At 42.5% G+C, this 15426-nt stretch overlaps 1 protein-coding gene across 1 annotated transcript; it reads right to left on the reverse strand.

Annotated features, from left to right (window-relative positions):
- Positions 1-2307: 2307 nt before the first annotated feature.
- scyl1 (SCY1-like, kinase-like 1) lies at positions 2308-10967 on the reverse strand. The gene is made up of 18 exons (XM_075481567.1): positions 10784-10967; positions 10069-10209; positions 9326-9448; positions 8998-9224; positions 8806-8896; positions 8344-8499; positions 8051-8209; positions 7861-7968; positions 7499-7612; positions 7235-7390; positions 6957-7145; positions 6386-6461; positions 5585-5782; positions 5288-5433; positions 5087-5170; positions 4687-4998; positions 3938-4016; positions 2308-3766 (listed from the first exon to the last, which is right to left on the reverse strand). Exons 1-18 carry the CDS (start codon positions 10889-10891, stop codon positions 3642-3644), a joined length of 2592 nt encoding a protein of 863 aa, XP_075337682.1. The 5' UTR covers positions 10892-10967; the 3' UTR covers positions 2308-3641.
- Positions 10968-15426: the final 4459 nt, after the last annotated feature.

The raw sequence follows: 15426 nt of genomic DNA on the forward strand, positions 1-15426 counted from the left end.
TCTGCTGCTAAAGCTGCGTCAACGTCACTTCCTTGATCTGGGAGCTTCAAAGTAAGATGAGAGTTGATCTACTACTGTAGACAACAAAGCAAGGCTGATCAATTTCTCCATTGATAAAATAAATTCACAACTCTACAACATAAAAATTCATAAAAAATCATGTAGAATATAGCATATACTTTGTTGTAATAGATAATAGATAGTATTTAAGTGAAAGATTATTTTACCACAAGATGTCCCCTCTAAGACTTTCTCTGAGCATTTCAGGAATTTGTGACTTTATATAGCATTTTTCAAGCAAAATGTAACTCATTTTTTGATATAGCAATTGAAAAGGACAAACAGGGAATTAAATAAAATACAAGAATTGTAAAATGACTACACTAATAAAAGCCATTTGCAGATAACAGTAAAATATCAACTCAGCAATAAAGAAAACATCACAAGCGTTAGTGTACAAGACAGGAAAAACCGTCAAGTCAAATAGGCCAATTGAGAATTTGAGGCTTAAGAATTCAAAAGATTCTTAGACAAACTGGTCTTCAAAACAATTATTTATTTTTCTTCAATGGCATCAGCAACACATCCTCTCGCTTAGATCATGCCTGGATCGCTTATGAGATTAGACTGCTGGCTAGAAATTTGAAAGCCAAATGACGAGCTGGATACTTGGAGAGCACCATTAATTCTACCAATACTTTGCTCAGCGAGTTCGAGCGGAAAAGCAAATGAAGGATTTTACATTTACTTAGTAAACCATGTACATATCCAACTGTACAAGGACTCGATAAAGCTTACCCAGGATACCAACTGGATATTTGACTTCCCATTTAATAGTTGAAATTCAGAGTATGCATCATCAATGGACATGTACAGGCACAATTGCAGAACCTGCCATTACAGAGTGGAAAGGCAACCAGTTGCCTATTAAAGCACAATACTAGAGTGGCCAGAACTTGAGCCTGTGGCAAGACAGGAATTGCATTCATTACCCACCGACTAGCCATTACTTTAGCTTTTCCTCTACAGGGTTTGGAAAAAAAAATAAAAACCTGGGCAAGGTCACCACATGACCAGACTGCCTAAGACTGCAGAAGAATATTTGAGAATCAAGTCTCCAGTCAAGTATTTCAAGCACATCAGTTTGGTGGGCAAGCCCTCAGGTTGGCTGCTGTGCACTCAGCAATGAGCAATCTGTGCACGGAGTTACGTGGTGGCACAAAGCTGTACCAATTTCAAGAGTGCACTGCATGGAAAGAGTTGTGTCCAGCTACCATGTACAGGTGTAGAGAAATGTCTGTAGAGGATGCTGTACCCGATCCCTATGGTCAATTGAGCAAAGCATGCAACTATTTGACAACACTTCCATAGCAATCCCCCTCAAGATGCAGAGCTTTGAGAGGCCATGTTCTAAACCAAAAGCAGAACGTCCGAGTCAAGTATGACAGGCGATGCCTGCCATTTGGGTTTAACCCAGATGGTGTACACAGGCCATCGTTCCCCTCAGTCAATCATCCTGAGGCTAGATCATTTGACAAGATTTTATTCAAAGACTAAAAAGAATCTTCTTATGCGGGTGGGACTCAGCTTCCCAATCTGAAACAGAGAACCACGTAAGTTCAAGCATTGAGATAAAGACATCATTTGCAGGTACCGCTCTCTCAACATACCCTCTGCACATCATGTTCAGCTCCAGCGGGCACTTGGGAAGAACTTTTTCTGCTGCCCAGAACCATGGTCGTCAGCAATATGCTCCTTCAAGTAGTGGACGTCCTGAAAGTAGTCTTTGCCCTGAAGGTGCTGTAGATTCCAGAGGGGTACAGGCCGTACAGGAGCCTGTAGTCAAAGTTAGGAGAACCACCCACACCAAAGCGTGGCACGAGTGCGGTTGCGGAACCCGGTCCAGACACTTGGTCCCACTGTTATGCTGGCTGTTGCTGACACGAGTTTATATCATACACGAGTCAGCCGCATAGGCGTAGGAACTTGGAGAGAGGCGCATTTGTGCGCATTCATTTAGGACGTATCTGTCAGGTTTCTGATATGTGTCCCACCCCCACAATGTTAAACTCATTCATATGTCCTTGCTTCAGGGTGAACGTTACAAACAACAAAATGTCCCCAAAGTTCTTCATGTGCAAGCAGTCAACAGGCACTACAAAGTATTTCAATCGTTAGTTACTGCTTCCTTACTTGTGTCCAGCTGGTGTCACTATTTAATGTTACCATGGAAACACAGTCGGAAAAACTGGAAAAGAGAGCCTAAGGATTTAAGGCACGGGCTGTATCAAAATTTAAAGAAGAAACTTAAGTTCATATTTGTTTTTATTTGAGAACAGCTCACATGCTACATGATTTGGATACTCTGTGAAGCATTGCACCTGGCCTTGATCGGGTGAACACAGCAGCTCCTTGCATGTCCCGCCCTGAGCAACCAAAACCGGTACCGTAGCTGCTGTGGGGATGGCTTTAACAGTGGCAGCTAGCGCCTGTGTAAAGCAGTTTGTATGGCTAGTAACAACCAAGCCTAGTAATGTGGCATTTAACAAGGAATACAATGTTACACTGAAAGCTTTAATTAAAAACAAAACAAAAAAAAAAAACACCTTGCTGTTATTTCAAAGGTCCACTTTTCAAATTTGGAGTTCTTGGATTTTGATCAGACAGAACAGATCTGTAACTAAAAAAAAAGGCACAAATAAAGAGTACAAGAGGCTTTTCATATACCCATACCACTCTGAGTACTAACTAAAATGATTGATTGATACATTTTAAGTTTCCTCCCATGCTTCTTTAAGTGACCCCTGCAGGATTATACAGATACGAACACAAAGAGCCCCACAACAGACATCAACATAAAACTCGTGTGATTTCAGACACCTTCCACCACAGCACTACACCTAACAGGAGACAGAAAAATGATTCCAGTCTTCAGTTTAACATTTTTCCATTGCCAAGCTGCTCCATTATGTATCCCGAGTGCACGTTTTTTTTCTCTTCCATTTACACTTCTGCGGCCAAACAGCTGCGTCCCCTCTGGTGGTCGTTTAAGTCAAGCACAGCATTATACGTGCAAATTAAAACACATTAGTAATTTCTTGCCACACTGAGGCCTTTTGCTGGGCTGCACGGACACACAAGTGCATGCATGGTCTGATCTGAAGTCTTGAATCTGTGACAGCTGAACTCAAAACAGTCATATCCACTGTGTATGCATACAGTTTGTAATGAAGAACCTTCAGCATAGTAATACGGGTTGGATTCAGAAATTCTATTATATATATTTCTCTTTTCTTTTTTAAAAAAGTGCGATTTCTTTTAAGATGAGACACACCTGTTATATACATGTATGTACAATGGTATCTTTAAGAGTCACGAATTAAAAAAAAAAACAAACAAAACAAAATAACTAACTGCAGCGCCTCAAGTCTCTGGATTTTCATCTTTATCAGGAAGGAGGAAATCCAACCCTATGGAAGCCACCTGCTGACCAACAGTAGTGTTCTCCTTTGCTCATCCACCCAGCCTCTTTGATAAAGTTCAGTTTTCTTTACTGCCGTCACGTCTTTCTGGTCTTTTACTTTTGGAATGCAGACTCTCCATCCCATGGGCGGCCCATGGTCCTCCCTGTTCCACCTGAATCAGTCCAGCTTGCGTGCACCTAGTTTCAGAGGACCTTTGGCAGCTTTACGTTCTGCACGTTTCGCCTCCAGCTCTTTCCTCCTCTCCTCCCGTTTCTTTTTGGACAGCTCCGCCTTGCTTAGACCTGTGCGGCAAAACAAATAGACGGTTAAGTGATTCAGAGCTGCACTAATAGTCAGATAAAAAAAAAAAAAAAAAAAAATCACCTTATTCCCTACAGAGAAATTCAAATGGTTAAGGAATGCAGATGCAAGATGTCTTCCTGTCCCAAAGTGAACCCAGTTAAAGGACTTACCCTGGCTTCCATCGACAGACTCCCAGCTCTCCTCAGCTCCCCAGTCTCCTGTTGGCTCTGCACCCCAGCCTTCTCCTGCCTGCCATGGAGAGAAGATCACAAAGACTGCACTGAGCAGGCGCCCATTCCTCAGATTTCAGTTGGCTGATTCAGGCCAGACTGCTGTAAAAAAAACAATCTCGTCTATCATTATTCACCTAAGTTGGTTCTTTTAAAGCTGTTTGAGGACTGATTTCACCGCTCGTGCCGAGTATTCAACAGGTGAGTGCAGCTAAATTAAGTGGTTATGTTGAGAATCCTTCAACTGTGTGCTGATAAAAGTCCTTTCTGCAACTGTTCTGGGTGTCCTCTTGTTCTATCAGAATGTTACAAGTGAACAGAAAAGCTTCCTCACATGTTATACACACACATGCTGTGAAAATAAAGTGATAACACTTAACATATTCCTGACTGTATTTTATCCCCTTATTTGCTGTTTTTTTGACCAATTAGATAAATGTTTAACATATTGTGATATTCAGAATGTAAATAAAGTTTTTAGCTAAGTTAGTTATTATTATTTAAACATCTTCTTGCATCAGCTCCTCCTCTATTCTTCTAAATCGGAGGCTAAATTAACACTTGAGCTATCGAACAAAGTGATAAAAGTACAATTTCTTTATTAATTAATAAAAATGTTTGGATGGATTTTTATTTAGATTTTTTTTCAAACATCCTATTCAGTGATTTTTATTTCCTTTTATTCTCACCGTGTTGGTGGCAGTGTTTCTCTGAGACACGCTGGCGAACAGGTCATTCTGAGACGCCCCTTTCCCGGCGTTGCTGCTGTCCCAGTTGTACTCGCTGGCTAACCGCACCCCCTCGGGCAGGGGCAGCGTGGCATTGGCCGAGGTCGTGTCGGTCTCCTCCTCCCCCCAGTCGTTGCCCCAGCCCTCCTCTCCAGCAGAGCTCTGACCTTGGCCTTCCTTCTCGTTGGACCAGCTGTCGTCGGCGTCCCAGCCCGAGCTGCTCCAGTCAGAGCTCTGCTTTTTTACCGCCACGGAAGCGGACGACCGACCCACCTACGCATCGGAGAGCAAAAACTGCAATGAAGGTGATTATCACAAAAGACAGCATTGTATCGTGGACGCCAAACAAAAAGGCACATACTCCTCTGTCACTGGCCTTCTTTTTGGATGATGCCATTCCTGACCAGTCAGTGTTCCAGTCTTCAGGTTGAGATTTCTCTGGCTCCTGGAGAAAAATAGTCATCAGTTTATGAGATCTGAAATGACTATGATGTAGGAAGAAATCTAACATATATATATATATAGAAATGTATGTATAGAAATGCATGAGTAATAATTCTACCTCCAAACTCCCCCAGTCCTCCTCTTCATCCCAGCGGTCCCCTACTGGCTCATCATTGTCTGTGACTTCAACAGTCTGTGATTGGTTAGCACAACCAGAAGCAGCATGCGGAGTCAGAGAGGCTTGTGGAGCTTTATCTTCTGAACCTGAGAATAAAAGAAGCAAATAATGTGGTTTCAGATAAAATACCGGGGATGAATTTAATAATACTTAAATTACGATTTAAGGCTGAAATAAATAACACGTGAAAGCAACCTTTAGTTAATTTCATTCATGTCGAATCAAACACATTTTTACCAGGTGCAGGTGCTGCATCAGTAGCACTGGTGGGACTGGTGGTGTTTGCAGGCGCGCTGCCCTCAGCTGCTGCGCCCCCTTCTGTCCCTGGAGTGTTGCGAATAAGCTTAGAAGTTAGAGAAGACACGCCGGTCACGGCCCAGCCGGCCCAACTGGAGGAGGCCCCTGCAGGCTGAGCACATGCCTCAACATCCTTCTCTGCAAGAGAGACCGGACAGAGTGGGTTTTTGTATGTTACGATTATAGAAATAACCACAGAAAAAAAAAAAAAAAGCATCATGAGACTTAATCCAGTAAGCTCTGAATAATCTAAAAAACAACATATCTGTTATGTTTTAGGAACTTTAAAAGTGTGAGTTAGTCCATTTCTGTGGAGAGATAAATGTGGTTAATTCTGTTGTTTCTTGTTCTTTGGTAATACCCGGCAGAAGGTGTGATAACACCAGGGAGTTATTAAAAAAATGCTTGCATTTTAGAGCACCGTAACCACTAAACAATCTGCAACTTCATTTAATTTAGAAATTTATCTGACCTCTCGGTCATCATTTTCATTTCATTAAAATTGTTTTCATGCTGCATTCAAGGGTGAATGAAAGGAACTCCACAACAAGTTGAATGTTCCAGATGGTAATTCATGTAAGGTTTCCCCAAAAAGCAGCTTACACAGTAAGCAACAAGGGCTTTTAGGGGGTTAATTCAGTCAAAAAGTATTTGTTTCTTCTCCTGAGAAAAGGGGAGAAGAAAGTAGAGGACATGAATGTAGAGGAGAGACTCTGCAGCTCAGTACAGTTTCTAACGTACCGATCTCAGCCAGCTTGGTTGGATCTTCTGACACAGCCTCCAGCTTGGAAAGGAAACTCTTGATGGCTTTGAATGCCTGACAGAGAGAAAAACACAAGCGGGCACATCCTGATAAGAGAAGCAAACAAAAATCTAAAGAGACCACAAAAAGCGGTCAATAATGAGGCGTTTCCCTTTTTCTTTCAGAAAACAGATGTTTTTCTTTTTCTTCGTCGCTTACAGCTTCTGTTACTTTGTTTAAGCGACTTGAGAAAGAAACAGTAAAGAGCATTATAAAGCCGGCAGGCGTTCAGTCACAATCTTATGTCACTGCATGTGAGCACAGTCATGTGATACACAATTACAGTGATTAATACACTGATATTATTCAATACATGAAATAAAACACTAGCTTGAATCAGTCGTCGCCATCATAGCTAAACTTACCATCTATATAGGCGGCTGTAACGACTAAAAGTAAGACCATTTTAAATCTTTTGATGATCTTAAATGTTGAGCAACCAAAACACAAAGCAAACAGTTGGCTGCTAGGAGAACAGGCCATAATAAACATTGTGCAGCAGTTGATCACCTGATCCCTGACGCTCTTATCGGGGTCAACAGTAACGGCACAGAGCGTGGGCAGGATTCGGCCAGCGATCTCTGTGATGCTGTAGTAGTTGTGTGTAGCAGCGAAGCCCAGTACGCCAGCGGAGCGTGAAGCGGGGAACGGGTCTTTAGTGGCTCGAGAGAAGGCTGAGATCAGAACACGCTGTCGAGTCTGTGGAGAGAAGGGCAATCAAATTCCTCGCTCGGCTTTGGTTTTGTGTTCTTAACGTGAAATGTGGGAAACTGTGTGAAATGCTTTACCCCGGCGTTGAGGTAGGAGGCGATTTTTCCAAGACAGACGGTCGTGTTGCACCGGATGGGGCCTTGCTCATCTCTGGCCTGCAGCCGGGCGAAGTGACGCATCAGCTCTTGGTTCAGGTTAGTCTCATTCAGCTTCGGAGCCAACAGCAACATAGACTGCAGAAGATGAAGGGGGGGGGGGGGGGGGGGGGAATAAAAGATAAGAGTTATATCTGGAGAAATGAGAAATTAACACCTGGATGTGTTCAAGTCCGTAAAAACTACCTTAACAGTCTGTTCTCTGATGGCGGGGTTGGTGTCTGTAAAGCCGTGAACAACGTGCGGGAAAATCTGGGTATTAACTGCTGCCTCGTTGAGATACTGAATAAACTGCTCCATCTGAGAAAGAGAGACAAAAAGACAGAAGAACGCAAGACTGAATAAAAGCTTTTATCCTTTAACACAGACTGAAATACAGTTGTTCTGGGTGTAGTTGAATAACTGTGGTCCATCTACCTACTTTTAAACAGATATTTCTCTTTTCAGGCTACAAAATATCAAACACAACTTTGCCTCGATGTGTCCGTGAAATCTAATTCATCCCTGCGTGTGAACGCAGATTACTTCCACGGGTCCATATGAAATACCTGCTGCAGGAGTCGTATCCTCATAGCTCGGTCTGTGGAGGAAAACATCTTCACAATCACAGGAATAATCTTCTGTTGGTATTCTTCTGCTGACAGGAACTTCCCCACCTGGCAGACAGAAAGATACAGATTCTGTGCGATGTTTTTTTTTTTTAAGGGGTGAAAGTTGCCAGTGGAGACGAGGACCTACCTTGAAGAGCGGCGTGAGGACGACAGCGCCTGCGTTGCCAAACTCAAACGCAGTGAGCAGTTGAGGCAGGACCTTGTGTTTACAGAAGTCTTCAGGGAACGAGTCCAGATTGTCGCTAAGATCCTGGAAGAACTGCTGCTTCTCAGCTGACTCCTTGATCTGCAGAATGCCGATTTAGGGAGAGTCTTTGAGTTTTATAAACTATGTTACGTTGCTTACACAACAACCGTTTGTGTTGACGTGTTGGAAACGCATGGATAAGTCAAATACAAGCAATATGCGAGTTTGTGAACCTGGATCTCTTCAAGGAAAAGGTTGCTCTCCACAAAGCTGTTGTTGAGGAATCCACCAGATGCTCTGCAGTTCTGGAGAAAGCGGGCTGGGTTTGGCCGAGCCCGGGGATTGGCCCCAACCAGCTCACAGTAATGGGGAACCAGTGCCTTGGGGATCTGTGGACACAAAAAGGACAAGAGAACTCTGAAAAATCCTTTTCAACACCACAAAGAAGTCATTACTCATTTTTTAAACCCATGAAGCATCTGCACATTGAGTATTCTCCTTCTTTATAAAAGCCAAGTTTTATCCTAGAATGAAAATAATCAGCACATCAATCATTTCCAGTGCTATTTAAAGTTTAAAACATCTGAGATCACAAAGGACAAATAAAACACAACTTCATGCCAAATAAGCATGGAATCATGGACAAGATGCCCTGGAATCAGTGATAAGTAACTTGGTTGTTCCAGAAGACAAACCTTTCCCAGTGAGCGGAGGGAGGAAGTGCGAGGTAGTGGTCCATTGAACACCTCCCAAATCAGGCAGCCAAGGCGCCACACCTCCCCTGCCCTGCAACCAACAAACAAACAAACAAACAAATAAATAAGAGCACCTTAAAACAAATATTTTTTTTCCTCCTCCTTTCTTTTTTTTTTTCTCCCCACCCTCACCATTTCTCTCCACTGTTGTTGGGCATCTCTGGTGGGTCGTATTTTTCCATGTCCGGGTAAACAGCTTTCGGGGTGGGTAGCGAGACCCCGCTGGGGTCACCCTGCTCGGGGGCCACATGATCGAGGGCGCCCAGCTTCCACTCCCCAGCGCGGTCCACAAAAACAGCCCATATGCCCAAGTTGTTATGAAGCAGGTGGCAGTCATTGACCAGAAAACTCAGAGCTTTCTGTGATGGGACACAAACGGCAGAAAACGGTTAGAGACCGCTTCTAGAGGATGACCAACCAAAACAGCTCGAGTACGCCATCAGATGACAGAGCCTCTTACCACTATCTGGTGCAGTCCCCAGGAGACCTCCAGCTCCCCAACTCCACCGTTGTCTGCCTGGGTCTTCAGGTGGACTGCCAGAGGTGTCACTTGCTCAGTTACCAGGTAAAGGCTCTTGTCTGTCTGTAACAAACGCAAAGCAAGATCACATAGCGTACCAATTTAAATAAAAAGATGTGCCTTTGATTGTATGACACGCTACCATGATGCTGGTAAAGGCAGTAACCCGAGAGACAGTAAGTAAATAAACAAAGTCTTGTGAATTCATTGTTGAGGTTAAGCAACCTATAAACAACACGATGATACTGTATAACAATCATTTAAGCCTCACAAGTTTATATGAAAAGGAAATAAAAGTCCGCAAAGAATTATTACCCCGACATTCTCAGCTAAAGCAAACAAACATCAACCCAGCCTTGCACACACAGTATAAAAGCATTCAACAGCTCTTTATGGTAGGAGTAAGGAGAAATACGACTTCCTGGTGGCTGCCTAATTATTGGGGAAACAAAAAAACTAACTACTGCTACACTATTTTACAGACAACTTCACGAATATCAAAGCCTGTTTCGCACTCACCTCTCTCTGAACATGAGCATGCAAAGAAGAAGCAGATGATACACAGCTGAACACTTAACAAAAGGGCAGAGACAGGCCGCTGGCCTCCAGACAGAAAGGATGTGGGTCGTGTGTGGAACTACAGTGGATATCTGCAAACTCACTCAGACAAAACGGATGCATACCTCCAGTCCATCGACGTAGGCCAGAATGTTAGGGTGACGCAGGGTCTTCATTCTCTTGAAAGCAGCCTTGGCCAGCTGCGTCTGCTGCTCTGTCCCCTGAGCCACCTCGTACACGAGCACAGACACCGGCTCTCCGGTGGTCTGACGGGACAATTTGAGGCAGTTAGCCACATATCACAATAAAGATCAAAAGCTATTGTATTACGTGTTAGTTAAAGGAAAAAAATAAAAAATCGTGAGTGACGATGATGAAGAGGAGGAAGTTGGTGCTCTGCTGTGGTGAAGATGATGACAATCACTGGCTAGTCGCAGCTTCTCGGCGGCAATAATCACGACACCAGGGTATATTTGGTGTCGTCTTCTATGTGGACCAAAACATTTCTACATATGATGGGGGCATTAACTTATACCCAGTTCCTATAAAAGATGATAACTCGGCTAAAACGGGGTGACGTGGCGAGAAATGCGTGTCCGTCTAACTGAGCAAACACGGAGATGAAGAGCACGAAGAAGACACGGGCAGACCAGAAAAACATAACTGGCACTGACACATAATGAGCTGAACAACAGCAGAAAAAGACCCGCACATGTCTGACACCAAACCAATAAGCCAAACGAAGCTTTGGTGTTTGCTGGTTCTGCTGACAGGCCTCCGTAAACAAACGAGCTAACGCTAAGCGTTAGCGGAGGCTCCGGGACGGACTGTCGCTTTTACCTTTCGTTTCCCCCGATGAAGAGTCCATATTCCAGTCTTTTCTGGACTCTCTGGGAGAATTTCATAAGCGAAGTCTTTGACGGGATCCCTGGCAAAAAAGGACCACATTTCACCTAACCTCCACACCTCATCAAACAAACACAACGACACTGCCTGGAGGAGGCTAATTACGGCTAGGCACCACTAAATGGCACGGACGAGAAATGATTCCGTGAGAACTTTGCTTTTGAACATTGGTTCCACAAGCCTGTTCAAGTCCTCTCTTAAATGAGTTTAGATCAGATTTGACCAAGGAAAAATACCCTCACTCATCATGATGAGGAGACTTGACTTTGGAGAAGTGTCCTTTGTTCACCAAAGGATGGAAATTAAGAGAATAAATAACTGACGATCCCATGGAAGTTAAACTTTACTGTTATTAAGTAATAAATAACGATGAGTGAGCAATTAATTTAGGAGAATTAAGCAACTATAATAAACCCAGACTACATTCTAAATAATGTGTATTTATGCTTTTGCTAAATTATAAAAAAAATGATTAATTGCATTTTTATTGATTGTGTTTCATTTTCTTATTCTAAATGTCATTTACATGATATTAGATATTTAAGGGATTTTCTCCTCTCAAGCAGTCAGTTTTTAAAGTGGTTCAACCATCACTTACATAAACAAATTAATCAAACAAAACCGTTTGATTAGTTAGCCACAAAAATGTGCACAGAAATGACTGCATCACGCATGTTGTGTCTATACACACACTATACACTTTTGAGTTTGTACCACTGCTGTTTTGAGAAGGTAAATGATAATAAACTGTGCTCCGAATGTACTCCGAATGTTAATTTTCTAACCCTCTGTGTTACAATACTATTACTAAACATATGATCAGGTCATTTGTATTAACTGACACAATTTCAAAGAACAGTACTGGTCAAAAGTCTGGAGCTGTCCCTCATTTCTTTATAGATTGCCTGGAAAACAAGGAATGGCTGCAGCGATTCATTGAGACGTGCAGCATGAATGGAAATTCAGTACATGAGCCAAGTTTGTATAATTCTAATGAGCTTGAAAGTCAAAATTTTGTATGCTCACATTTTATTCTTCAACACAGCGTGAACCCTCTTAGACAAGCTTCCCTCTCATTTCTTTAAGGAGTCTTCAGGAATAGTTCTCCAGGCTTCTTGAAGGACATTTCAAAGCTCTTCTTTGGATGTTTTCTGCCTTTTGTTGCGTTCTCTGTCAAGATGATCCCACACTGTTTCAGTAATGTTTGAGGTCTGGGCTCTTCATTCATCCTTCCATAAGACCTGTTGCCACTGATTTTATTTCCACTTCTTGTGTCATTTGGCATAGCTCAGCCTTTTGTCCCTGTTTCTCTTCCTTAAGAACGGCTTCTTGACAGCCACCCTTCCATGGAGACCATTTCTGATGAGGCTTCAGTGAACAGCAGATGGATCAGCTGAAGATCCAGATGCATCTCTCAGGTCCGTGTCAGGTCTTTGCTGGATTTTTTCCCCCTCTTTCTTAAGGACATCACTTTCAGATCCTGTTCATCTGCTGTAGGCCTGCCTCTTCATCTTTTGTCCTCCACTTGTCCAGTTTTCAAGTCTTTTTATTTTTAAGGACACACTGCCCAGCATGCTGAAATATGCTCAGTGTTCAGCTAATAGCTCTTTGGGAATCACCTTGTTGGTGCAAAAATACAAATCTTTTTATGTCTGTTAAACTGTGTCTTTAGTGACCTTTGGCAGACAGAGAAAAAGAAAAAAAGTACCAAAAAACTTGATTTAAAATAGATTATTTGATCAGTTTTGAGTGTAGACAAACACAGAAGGATGATTTTTAAAAAAAGTTTTATTCTTGAGCGATTTAAAAGGTCAGTGTGACATTGGTTAACAATCAGAAAAAACATATCCCTCTACAATTTGTACAAGAACTGCATTGAAAATGAGTGGAAAAACAACCAGTGTCCAAAGAAAAACTCTGAAAGACCTTTATAAAACCTGGAGAACTATTGCTCAAGAAGATAAAAAGATAAAAGATGACATGAAAATAAGGATCCTTGGAAGCAAAATATATAGTTCTCCCAATTATAGTTGGATGAAAGTTTGCACAGTACACTCATTTATCCCAAACCTGAACTGGTCAATCAGGACAAAAAAGATGTTTTGGTTTAAGATATAAACCTAAAGCATAATAACATTAATGTAGGTCTCACATCATCATCCGTGTAGTTGCAGGTGACTTGTTCACCACATGTTTAATGTGTGATCGGGATCACTCGGGCCTTGGAAATAGTCTTGCACAAACACTCATCAACAAAAGTTGATGCTCACAGACACAAGCCGCTCTGCATGATCACCTGTCTGTGAAAAAGCCATAAAAAAAAAAAAAACAGTGTAACAGGAGCTGTGCTGAGCTGGGACTCTCCTGTCTCACACATACACCTCCAGTCATGTGTTTTCCTACAATCCACATGGACATGAACGTCACAGTGATTTTAGGCTTTCAGGTATTCTTTGAACCATTTCAACTCAATATAAAAAAAAGAAAAGAATTGGGTGTATGCGTCTAATTTATCGTTGACGTTGCTGCAGTCATCGATTAAAGAACACACAGCCGCTCAAAACAACGATGAAGCATTTGATATTTTGATAAATATCCACCGTGACCAGATGTTATAGTGAGGACCATTTTTCTTTGTTCATTTCTGATTTGTGTTTTGGGTCTTGGTCCAGCTGTGCTCACATTTCAACCTTCCAGCTGACGGTTTGAGGTCATGCTCAATAATTCAGAGGAAGTCCATCTTTACTTTGAAATCCTCTCGGTGCAATCTGCTAGGTCCGTTGGCAGCAAACCAGCCCACAGCATGATGCTACCACCACCCTTCCTAATGGCTGGTGGTGTTTTTAGGCAACGACTGCCTCACCTTTACTCTTCCAAACATATATGTCGTCATTATGGCCAAACTAGTCAATCTTTGTCTTTTCTTTAAGTATTGTTTGGGTCTTTTTATGCCTTTAATGTTAGGACAGTTCAAGAGAGACAGGAAGCAGGGGGCAGAGAGAGGGGAAAGACACGCAGCACGGTGCCACTCCGTGCGGGACTCGAACTGGGGCCAGCTGGACTGTAGCCTCTGTACATGGGGCGGCTGCTTAACCCACTACGCCACCGACCGCCCCTCTTTGTCTTTTCTAATCATAAAACTGGATCTACAGCTCAGTTCTGCCCTGAGCCCGCTGGACCCTTCCATTGTTCTTTATGTTGTCAATGTAATAAGTTCTATCAGACCTTTAGTATCATGGCACAGAGGCCACGAGCTCCAGTCCAGTAGCCGCTCTAACGGGAAGTTGAAATGTAAAATTGACATAATTGGAGCTTGCACCACCACTGGTTTTAATACTTATACATAATTTTGACTGTTAAAGACAAGAAACTCACAATAAATCATGCACCAGGATCCCTCTTCGAGTCTGAAGTAGATTGGCCTTCATCTCTATGAGTGAGTGCGTGCATACTCACAACTGGATCTTAGTGCAAACCTGTGAGCCAGTATAATGGAGGCACCGGTTTCCAGTTTCATGATACCCATCAGACCGGATGCTCAGCCTCTGCTTTAACTGGCCCTTCATAACAGCACTTTTACATATAGAAAAATAAAGGCTATAGAAGTTGTTTTATCAACTCGAAACGGCAAGAAACGGTTTGCATCGTACAACTTTATTTTCAGTTAAGATGATCATATTAGGTGGTTCATAATTATTTTCTTTTACATCCTTCCAATTGCTCAACCTTTTGATGGAAAACATTTTTCTTTGCAGCCATCTGTTGGTCAGAGCCATCTAACCCCAACCCCCAGTGAGTCAAACTGATGGAGGGAACCTTTAACAATGACTGTTCCAGGAGGAGTCTTAAGATTAAATGCATGAGCTGTCCTTCAGGCAACTGAATATTTTCCAAACATTTCAATAATAGTTTTACTTGGCTTCTTGTGCGAATATATTTAGCTACGACATAGATCTGTCATGTCTTTTTAAACAAACCTTCAAATATCTTCCTTAAATAATAAATGCAGCAGCATGAAATGACGTAGATCAGGTTAACAAAGCTTTATTATGCATTTACATGTTTCAGCATATTCCAACATCAAACTTCACACCTCCTTCAGCCATGTTTACCAAGTTTGTGCAATCCTGGAACAGTTGTTACTGATCATTTACTATACGAGTCCTCCAGCCACAGCTTTGCCCACAAAGCATATTAAAAAGCAAGACACCGCAGGGAATTGAACCCCGTCCCGACAATGTCAGGAGTGCCACCACCGGAGTCTTTTGCTTTTTTGTTATTGCTGTAATTTGGGCAAAAGCAAAACCTGAAGGAACAGAGTTTGTTCCCCCAGGAAAAGAAAACCCTAACTGCTACATTATCCTGTCACCGCATGGGGATTTCTCTCGATCACGAGGCTGAAACTAGAAGACAGAAAGCCGTTTCCCCATTCCCCAGAATTTCCCCACAGTGATATTGAAGTGGTGTACGAGTGATTCCATGTGATCCAGTTTTATCTGTATAAACAAAGCCACGATACCAGCATCCTCAAAGCCGTTTCCCTTTGCAAAGCGGCAGGACTTGAAGATCAAGTGAAC

Source organism: Odontesthes bonariensis, chromosome 13 (genome assembly GCF_027942865.1).
Source record: "Odontesthes bonariensis isolate fOdoBon6 chromosome 13, fOdoBon6.hap1, whole genome shotgun sequence".
Taxonomy (NCBI): domain Eukaryota; kingdom Metazoa; phylum Chordata; class Actinopteri; order Atheriniformes; family Atherinopsidae; genus Odontesthes; species Odontesthes bonariensis.